The 10,566-nt window shown below is 39.5% G+C and overlaps 1 protein-coding gene across 3 annotated transcripts in view; it reads right to left on the bottom strand.

Annotated features, from left to right (window-relative positions):
* Positions 1-10,566, bottom strand: part of MAPK6 (mitogen-activated protein kinase 6) — a 28,214-nt gene that overhangs the window by 2,853 nt on the left and 14,795 nt on the right. The window contains exons 1-5 of one of the 3 annotated variants that reach the window (XM_015639107.1): positions 10,367-10,418; positions 4,930-6,138; positions 4,156-4,300; positions 955-1,119; positions 104-305 (exon numbers count right to left, since the gene is read on the bottom strand). In XM_015639107.1, the coding sequence (XP_015494593.1) occupies positions 104-305; positions 955-1,119; positions 4,156-4,300; positions 4,930-5,484 (1,067 nt within the window). In that variant the 5' untranslated portion in view covers positions 5,485-6,138; positions 10,367-10,418. Of the gene's footprint in view, positions 1-103; positions 306-954; positions 1,120-4,155; positions 4,301-4,929; positions 6,139-10,219; positions 10,239-10,366; positions 10,419-10,566 lie in introns of those variants that run through there. The other 2 variants (XM_033516885.1, XM_015639106.3) reach the window with 2 other exon arrangements.

Here is a 10,566-nt window from a genome sequence, read left to right on the forward strand (position 1 = left end):
CAAGAAGAAGAAACAAACAGAAAGGGAAATAATGCCCATGAATCAATGTCACTTCAAGCACAAAACCATCCAGTTATGCTACCACAGTAAGTGATAAATTTACCTTTCCCAATTATAAATATGGCTGTGACTTTCATCCATTAGCAGAATATCATCAACCTCATCTTCAATGTGAAAAGGATGACTTGAAATAGGCTCATCCGTTGGAAAGGAATAAATGCTCATATAAGGATGGGACAAAGCTTCTTCTGCTGTCAATCGATCCATGGGACTAAATGTCAGAATTTGCTCCAGGAAGTCCAGTGCTGTAGAATATAAGCTACCATTAAATAGGAAATTTCTGACACTTAGAACATTAAGGTGCAGTGCTTTGCTCTAGAGCCCTCTAGTTGTTTCAAAGTAGCTGCCTGTGAAGTATCAGCTACTGACTGTACAGTGCCAAATATGCATCCTGTAGCCATCAGAAAAAGAGAGAAATCAAATTTGAGATCAACCATAATTTAACTTAAAGCATAAAAAACCAGCACAAGACAGAAAACTTCAAGCTGAATCAGTATCCAGCAATGGCTACCAGGAAACACTGTTTTTACTTTGGGTGGGGGACTCTCAAGAACATTTGAAAGACAGTCCTTCTGTACTAACTCCATTCCAATGTTCCCTTGTATTTAAAAGGCCAGTGTCTCAAAACAGAGCAATTCCAGTACATGTAGGTCCAGCATAGACTCAAAATTCTGATCTAAATCTAATCTAACTAAAGATAACCAAGCAGCCATCATAGAATTAGATTTTTTTTTTTATTACAGCAGAAGACAATCCTTCTTCAGAGAACACAGATTCTTCTAATTGAAACTTGCTTTTAACAATCACACACCTGTACCTCAAAGCTGCTATTTGATGATTTTGAAACATCAAAACATTGAATCAAGTTTTTTTGGTTTTTTTTTCATTACTTACCTTCAGGACTGATGCCTGGAAGCAACTGAGTTAAAGGTTTGTGTGGCTCAGTCATATCGTTTCTAATGTAAACTGGAATTACATTGAGAAGCTCCTGACGGTCCTCCTCATGTACAACAGGAATTGATTCTAGAATCAACTGCATCTGTTCAAGTTCATGTGCACCTGAGCACCAAAAGAAAAGACAAGCTGCCATTTCGACTTTAAACATTTCTGATCCCTGCATATGAAAGGCATGTCAAAATTTTGTGCTCTAAGCAGCTATTTCCAGTAAAAGATTATAATCTCCTGTAATAGAGGAAAGGCTGAAGTTCTGAATTTAAATGATAATAAATCTGAAGAGCTCTTAATAAATGCCGTGGCGTATGAAGAATTACAGAACTGCTACTCACAGATAAAGAGACCTAACCTTAAGATTTCGTAAGGGTGTTTTCACCATGGATGAGGCATTCTACAGCAATATCCTTTTTATTATACTCTATATACTGCAATCCTCCCCTTTCTACCTAATAAATGCAGTATTTGACCTCACTTTGAATTTTAAGTTCCTTATTAATAAGAACAGTAGTAGTTTAGCTCAGAAAGACATTTTGCAGGCCACAACCATTTGTATTGTTATTCTACTCTGAAATCCTGCATTAACTGTCAAGTGCAAGACAAAAATCACCTGTTGGTTACACAGTGATACTCTTGAAAAAAATACTGTATTATGATTGTAATTATAGTTCTCTTTTAACACCACCTGAAGTTTCCCAGGGTAAGAACAGTAAGGGCCTATACAGCAGGTCAATTTTGAATAATGAACAGCATCTATATTCACTACTGGAGTACCCAGAAATGTAACTTGCCAACTTCAGCTTGTTGTCCAGCTCCAAGAAGGATGTAGCATCCTAGAGATTCAACTAACAGATGAAATTATATAGGATTATTTGCACACCATTGTTTCCCTCCTTCACCAAGCAGCTCTGGGCAATCACAAGCAATACTGATGTATGTGACAATAAATATAAAAATAAATGGGGCCAGCAAGGGACTGTATCCTTTTATTGCTATCTCCAAACCTCCACTCTCTCAGTTTATTTCAGTGCCTGCACAGCACAGCAGTCTGCACTGGACATCCTACCACACACCTGCCAGGTGACTTCAAAAGCTGAGGCAAAGTCACTGCAGAAAATCTGACAGAGTTCCCCAAACCAATCAGTACTGCCTCCTGATAACTTCTTTACTGGACTGAGAGAGCTGTTTTGTTCTAATTCAGACTACAACAAATTACTTAATATGATCTATCAGATGTTGTATTGCTTGTAATTTGCTGGAAAACAGATTTTACTGTGTAATTAGTACCATCCTAAAAATTAATCAGCTTTCTGTCCCCTATCAATGAAATAACCATTGCAAAATATTGATTTAGAACAAAGAAGTAGAGAAGTTGTTTGGAAAAGCTACTGAATTCCTCTGCCTCAACTTCTCTACCCTCACTTGTTCCAGCTATTCTGCAGTATTAATCTGCATTCTTCCTTTCCATTCTCATCAGCTTTCTGAACAGCAGGATTCCTAAGGGATGGTTCAGAAGTACACAGGAAATTGCAATTAACCAAATCAATCCCTCCAAACAACTCTATTCAGAGCCCCAGGGCAGAATAACTATCATATCTCCAACCATCTTCCTTTTCCAAATGCATGACATCAAAAAATCCACTTTTCTTTAGATTTGGGAACTGTGGATTTGGAAACTGTGGCAGTGCTAAACTTTCAGAGGGGCACATCTATACCTAAAATATTTTTCTAAGTATCTACTCAATCCAATTAAGGCATATAAACAAGCCTACAAACTTAGGATTTTAATGACTAAGACCAAGTTTTTTAACAGAATTCTCTCTGCACAGCTATTGGGCCAATAAAAAATTCTGACAAATACCAATGCTACTCAAAGGAAGAAAAGCCAAAATGCTGGCAGTTGTGATCAATCTATGCTGAAGGATGAAATCTGCTGACTTTCTCCCATTAATTGCCAGCAGAAGTTCCTGATGCAATGGGAACCTAATAAATCTTGTATCAGCCAAGCATTTAGATAGTACTCTGAGGACATTACCCCAGTAGTTAGTAACTCAAAGAGTGAAAAGTTCACTGCATGTTATAAGAGAAGCCTCTGCAGGTATTAATTGCTGATTTATACAAATAATGCCTTCAAGTGACAGTTCTCTATTAACTACTTTATGGGAAGAAGCTCTCAATTCCATTTTCCTTTCATGCAAAGCTAAGAATGACTGCAGAGGTGTGCTTGCAGTCCACACATGTCTAGAGGAACATGAACTTTGAAATGCAAGCTTAGGTCTCAGAGGTTTTATCTGTATTACTCCCGTAATTCAGGCCAACAGGAGCAAATCCAAGAGTGAGCCTGAATGAGACAGCTGCTGCTGAGGCCCCAGGCTGCACAAAAATAAGCATTTCAGAGGTATTTCAGCAGTTTACTCACATCTGCTCCCATGGACCGAGTGCATGTCAGCAGGTGGTGATCTCCTACAGTGCAACCAACAGTTGCACTTTATCTAAAATGCTCTAGTTTGTGCTCTGAGCCAGGTCAGCAACACAGTACAGAACAGCCATCAAGAGACTGGCTCCAAAAATTTGCTCCTGATCCTAACCAAAGCTCTAATATAGATGCACCCAATGAGACCAGAGCATTGCTTCCTATCTCACCTGAAACAGTTGAAGGTTTGCTTGCTGTAGTGCAATTTTACACCTTTAAATCTATGCCCCTTGGGGCTTCATAATTTAAAATATAGAGAAGCAGGAAGCGATTAGGTTTACTACATTAAAAAAAAAAAAAAATCTTTATGCATATGATGCTCAGGGTATTCATAATTTTCAAATACTCCCTGGATACACCAATTCACACATGTATCAGAACACTTCTTAGACAACCAATAAATTTAGCTTAACATAATTACAGACAGATTTACTGTGTATGACTTCTACATTAAACTGTGATATTTATCTAAATACACACCAACACAAGTAATGAAATTGAAATGTCTTCTGCTTTATAGATATATCAATTTATAGTGTATAGAAGTGCGTAATAATATAGCATATCCTGATAGTCAATGACTAGTTATGCTAGCCACGAGAACCAATCCTTCCTAAGGAAGATAATTAAGCACTGAATATGAATATGCACACTGATTTTATTCTACCCACCTGCAAAGAGGGTTTTCCCAGTCAGCATTTCAGCAAAGATGCAACCTGCAGCCCACATGTCAATGGCTTTAGTGTAGTTGTTAGGAGAAAGCAAAAGCCGGGGCGATCTGTACCATTTAGTAACCAATCCTTCAGAAAGATGGCCCTAATGAAATTAATTAAAAAAATTGATTAGATTTTTGTGACTTATGTTTTTTTTAAATTTCTTATTTTTTAATGCACTACTAACAAGATTTTTTTAGTCTCAAGGTCCCAGGGATTATATTTTGTGTATTCTACTAAACCTTCTTTCTACCTTTACAAATATCTTTGTGAGTGAACAGCAGCAATATAGAAACATGATACTATCAGTAAAATGAGATACTGCAAAACTTTCTCATTCCCAGATGCCAAATAAATGCAGAGATGATACTGAACTCTCCTGTGAAGCATCTAGACCAGGAGGACAGTATCTCTAAACCAATCCCCCAAAGTAGCCACATTTGCACTATGAATGCACTACTTATAATCTTATCTAAGGCTTCTATAATGTAAATGTAACTAAGTGTTGCTCTTAATCTTGGGTTCTGTGTTCACTGTTAAAACCTTTGCTTTTCTGAACCCATTTAGTAAAAAAAAAATTTAAAAAATTAAAAAAAAAAAAGAAGCTTGCTGTAGTCCTATCTGAGTCAAACCATGCTAAGGAGGCTTTCCTGTGATAAAAGGGAGAAAGATGCTATTTTAAGAAGGCACAGTTGTCAATGTATCACTTAGATATTCCCACTCCCTGCATACCTTGTGGGAATAATGAGGATCCATGATTCGTGCAAGACCAAAGTCACCAATCTTCAGCACCAAGTCTTCAGTATTAATGAAAAGATTAGCTGGTTTGAGATCTCTATGCAGAACATTTGCAGAGTGAATATACTTGAGCCCACGTAGCAGCTGGTACATGAAAAGTCTGGCATGATCTTCCAGTAAAGGGCCTTGCTCTAGCAAATTAGCCAGATCTGTCTCCATGTATTCCTGGACAATGTAAACACAGTTCAATTCTGTCAGGGAGCCCACATCATCTGTTAACTGGCTTCCACTGGGACCAAGAATTTCAAATACTTTGACAATGTTATCGTGGTCAAGTCTTCTAATAATTTTGATCTCACGTAGAGCATGTTTAACACTCTGGGGATCTGTAAGGACAATTTTCTTGACAGCTACTCTTTTGTCACAGTCATTATCGACAGCAGAAAAAACTAAGCCGTTTCCACCACAGCCCAGTGGTTTTAAGTCCATATACCGAGAGCCCAGATCAAAACCATGAATGTTCATGAGACTTTCAAATTTTTCTGCCATTTTAAAATTCTTTACTTTTTTCCTCAAACTACTAAGCTTCTGTAAACACACGGAGACACTTCCACTGGTATCTGAAGGAAAGGTCTTAGAGAAAGGGAGAAGAAACACTTGGCTTTGACTGCAAGATGGTTTCTTGACACTCTCATTTCATTATGAGCCAGCCAGGCCTGTTGTGTCCCCTTGAATTTAGAGCCCGTAAGCTCTAGAACTCAAACCGAGCATAAGATAGAAAGATTGCAGCATTCATAGTTCAAGAAAGGTGCAGCATTTCTGCAGACATTAAAGAAAATACTCACAAGAAACTCAAACGGAATGAAATGACATACTATGCACTCAGCTCTACTGTGCTAATCTGGTTAACATTTAACAAAAATGTGAATAAATATGCACATAATAGGCTTCTATTAACATCCTCCTCCTCACAGTGCAGATACATTCAGTGTTGGACTGGTCCTGAGCAGCGTCATTCTATGGTGCTGGTAAGCACTATTTTTTTTTTCCTTCTTCCTCCTTTTTCTCTTCTTTGTTTACAGTCTAGTTAAATGGGAAACTGGCAGCTCTTGATTTACAAAAGATGCCTTCTGTTAATGATCAGGTGGCTCCAGCTCACCACAATCACAGTCAAAGCTACCATCCATTTTACTCCGTGGCAACCTGAAAAGCAGAGAAAAATACATCAGTACCCCAGCACATACAAAAGCCTTCCTCCTCCCCCAACTCATTATGTTGTCCTAAATGTACAACTTATTTACTGTCCAGTTACAAACCATCAAAAAACCTCAACTAATTAGAACTTGTATGTACTTTTTACATTTGTGGAGAAAAGCAATAATGACCAACCACCATTTTTGAAATATATATATAGTGAACATTTTTGATGTAATCTATTGGATTTATGGTACACAACAAAAAAAATCCTCCTGAGTTTTAATAAAGAGACTAACAAAACAAACTTGGTAATTCTCCAATAGAGCTGTTAAGAGACAAGCCAGAAGCAACAGTACCCGTAGCATCTGTCAGCAAATTTTGGAACAATTCTTTTCACTAAACTTTTATTTGAAGACAAAATCAGGTTTTATTATTTCACCATAATAAGAGGTAACTAGGTACTGGTCACACAAAAAGGGTAAGGCTTGTACACTCCCCATATTTACTGAATATACAGTGCACACCCAATGCCACTTATAAAGCTTTAATCCTTGTGATTTTAGATAAAGTTTACCAACATCTCAAATAATAACTCTGCCTCTACAGACTCATTGTTACAGGAATCACAGGGGTAATTCATCAGACAAATATTACTACTTTATCAATTATTTCTACACTTATCCAACCTTACAAAGAAAAACTAGCAGCAAATACGTTTTACAGAGTAACTGATATGTTCTACAGCCATTTCCCCTAACATATGGGCTCTTTCAGACCATGTCAAAAAAAATCATTTATTTTTTAATAGTGTAGTGAATTTACCTCCTATTTATGAAAAACTGAACTGGCAATTTTCTCAGTAAGTTCCTGTCAGCAACAGCAGAATGCAGTCATAAAGACCACATGGTGCATTTCTGTACAACATCCTCACTTCTTTCGAAAGTTCAAAAATGCCACAAAGGGAAGAGTCACAAGTGTATGCTACACAGTGTGGTAAGCCTTGGGCAATTCCACTACAAGTCATTTGAATGTTCTTCCCCAACATGTATAGGTCACATCAAACCACTAAGTGCTTCCTGTTCAATCTTAGATTAACACATTTCAGCTCTTCACTCAGCTCTCTACCTAAATATAAAGGTCTCCACACTACCCAACACTTCAGAATTAATGATATGAATGTTTTCCTTTAAAACAGTGCTAGCCTTTCAGTGGGACAACTGGGAGCAAGCAAAACAAGTCTCCTCAGTCCTAACAGAACAGCAAGAGCAGCTGACAAGTTATTAACATATTTTAAATAATGGCCTCAATTCACTAAAGTAATCAGAATTGTAAAGAGAAAAAGGGGAAAAAAAGGAAAGGCACATTGGCAGTGAGAAATAAGACTGTTTCAACACATTTAAATATTACCCTTCCTTTGGCTCAAGCCTGACTGTCAAGACACAGCCCCCATGCCCTGGGCTTGCTCACTCCCTCCTGCCACACACCACCTGCCCCCAGGAATGCAGAACAAAACACGTGCTTTCCTCTGCTCAGTTTTTATTCTTAAATAAAGATGACCAAATGTGTTTCTGAACTGAAAAGCACTGAGCTGCCCTCTACTGATGTGGTATATCCTGCCACAAGGGTGATCTTCAGAGCTTTTTCTACTCAGCACATAGAACTTAAGATTGCCTTAAGATTCCTTTCTTTGTGGATTGGCAAGAGGCCTAATTTTAAACAGCGTTTTACAAGGGTTATCATAACCTCAGTACAAACAAAATGAGTTAACACTACTACTTTTCCCCAAACTATCTTAAACTTTTACCAATATTAAGACAGAGTGAGGACCCCTTTTAAAATACCCATAAATTTTCTTAAAGAACGGAAGTAAAATTTATCCCAAAGAGGACACCATCAGTGACTACCCAACTGTGTTCACAATTATAAAACCCAGATGTCTAACCTCTTGATTTTTAGCGTTTTTAAACCTGAAACTATTTTCTCACTCACATGTACTACTTTCAGGTTCACTCATTCTGAGCTGACGCCTGAACAACAGTTTAAATCACCCCATTCACATTTTATTCCAACACCCCCCTAGTTGTTACTGAAATTAATTTTTGTACCAGTACTTCAAATTTCACATTAACTCGAGGTCCAAGGTCTCTGTTCACTTACCCTGCATTAAGCTGTATTTTACATTCTTTGGACCATCTACAACCACTTGTATTCTGCCTCATAATTAGGCTTATTGTTTCACACTGCTGATGTCTTCAACATGCAGCAATACTGAAACTGTTTGCACCAGCTGCGTGACACATCTGGAACCTCTCTTTTAGCTAGTTCCATTAAACAGCCCAGGAACAGATTCAAACCGATGCCCATCAGCAGCAAAGATTACGATCTACCACCTCTTTGCCAGAACTCAGATCTTACCCCCTGCTGCCATGAGTGAATGCAGCAATGAAAGGACTGCTTCAGGGAGGAAGGGAACTATGGCTCACTTGGCTTCCTGAAGTAGGAGCCCTAAAATTTTCATTCTATATCTCTGAAATGATACATTTTTAATCATCAGTTTACAGCTATCCTTTGACAAGGTGTCCACTAATCAGTGTTTTCAGAGAGCATGCTATGATCTCCACAATCAGACTGATTTAGCTAAGAAAACAAATGCTGACAACATAAGCAACCAACCCTGAAGGTGCAGCCTTCATTTGATCTGATCCTGCTCCAAACTTCCTATCTGTGAACAAATTACTTAAGTCCATGTTCTAGCCACTTGAAATGTAAAACGGACTACTGTGTAAAAAAGGAGGGTTTATCATCCCAATTCATGCTAACACAGGCACTGACATTTTCATCTAGGCTGTCACAGTGCCACGACTACCAGGTTTTTTGTTAGTGATGCTTTTACTCCTTCACACAAAGTTTAAAGAGGGAAACACAAAGATACCCACTCCTGAAGTGTTTTACGACTATGGTTTTAAAATGGGTCAGTTCTTGGGAGAGGGTAACAGAAGTGACCCACAGAAGGGCTTTAAAATCATCCCATGCAATGATCATCACACTTGACCGGCTTCAGGCATTGCGCAAGCAGCCCCTTCAAACCACGCTCAACTCCTGCACGTGGATTTATCACAGTTTTCAGGAAACAGGATGTACACTGAAACAGTCAGGTATGAGATGTTTACTTTGTCAGAAATACAAATAAGACTGAAAGATACCAGTTAATTTGATTATGCTGACCATATAATGATCAAATTATTACTCACAGGAGAAAGACCAAGAATGACTAATGACATTATACAACCTGCTAAGTACTATCCCTTCGACTAAAAAAATACGGGGCACAGAAGAACTTTTTTTTTAGATCAGCCACGTTGCAGTCAGTAGGCAGAGTGAGTCATCGTCCAACTCACGAAACTGCTGCTTTCTAAAGCCTCCTACTTGCTCCCCACACTGTTTAGGGAACTCGGTGCTGGCAGTAAGCAAATGTTACTATTAGTTTATAAATCTTCTGAAGGAGCCGTAGGAACACACAAGAACCCGGTGTACTTTTTTTGTATCGTGTTTAAAAACGGTTTGGCTCTTTCTTTAGATAATAATAATCATGAAAAGCCTCCGGAAGAAGCCCACCATCAGCTAACCACAGCCTTCTGCATCTCTGCAGACCTGCTACCATCTGCTGTTCCACTGAACAGGTAACCAGTCAAGAGTGAATTCGAGATAACAACCATACAAACAAGGACTGAGCTTGAGCAAAGGGCTGAAAGTTCCCATTTTAGCTTTAGAGCACACGTTTTCTGAACGCAATTGCCAAACCAAAACGCACCTCTATTTTAAGCCACAGCTTCCCGGAATTTGTAACTGGTTTATAAACACATAATGCTGCGACGCCGTTATTTTTGTATACACACATATATGTATATACAAAGCTTGTTGGCAACAGCACTGGCCATACGACAACACGCAGACCGCGGTTTCTTTCTCCACAACACAATTAAGAGCCATTGTCAGGCTGATCCCAAACGGCACTGAATTAGCCAGAAAAAGAGACACATCCTACAGACACCAAGCGAGAGCATCCTGCCTGCATAGACACGGGTACCTGTACCCCAGATCTCCAAACTCGGGCAGTCTCTCTTCAAGCCATTTCCGTCGGGTGTTTCAAGCTACTTATTAAGAGCATGAAGTCACTTTTCCCACAAAAGGTTCCCGGAGCCTGCGGGCGCCCGGGAGCAGGAGCGAGCGGTACCTGTGCCCTATCTGCCGGCTCGCAGAACTGCGCTGAATGCAGCAGCAAAACTTCCGCAGCCGGTGGAGGCCGGGCCCCCCCGGCAAAGGACATCCTTCCTCCCGCCGCCCCCGGGCCGAGAAGCCTCGCCCGCCTGCGCCGCTGCTCCGGCCGCCCGGGCCGAGGGACCCGCTCCGCCGTGCCGGGGGGCCAGCCCGGGC

Source organism: Parus major, chromosome 10 (genome assembly GCF_001522545.3).
Source record: "Parus major isolate Abel chromosome 10, Parus_major1.1, whole genome shotgun sequence".
Taxonomy (NCBI): Eukaryota; Metazoa; Chordata; class Aves; order Passeriformes; family Paridae; genus Parus; species Parus major.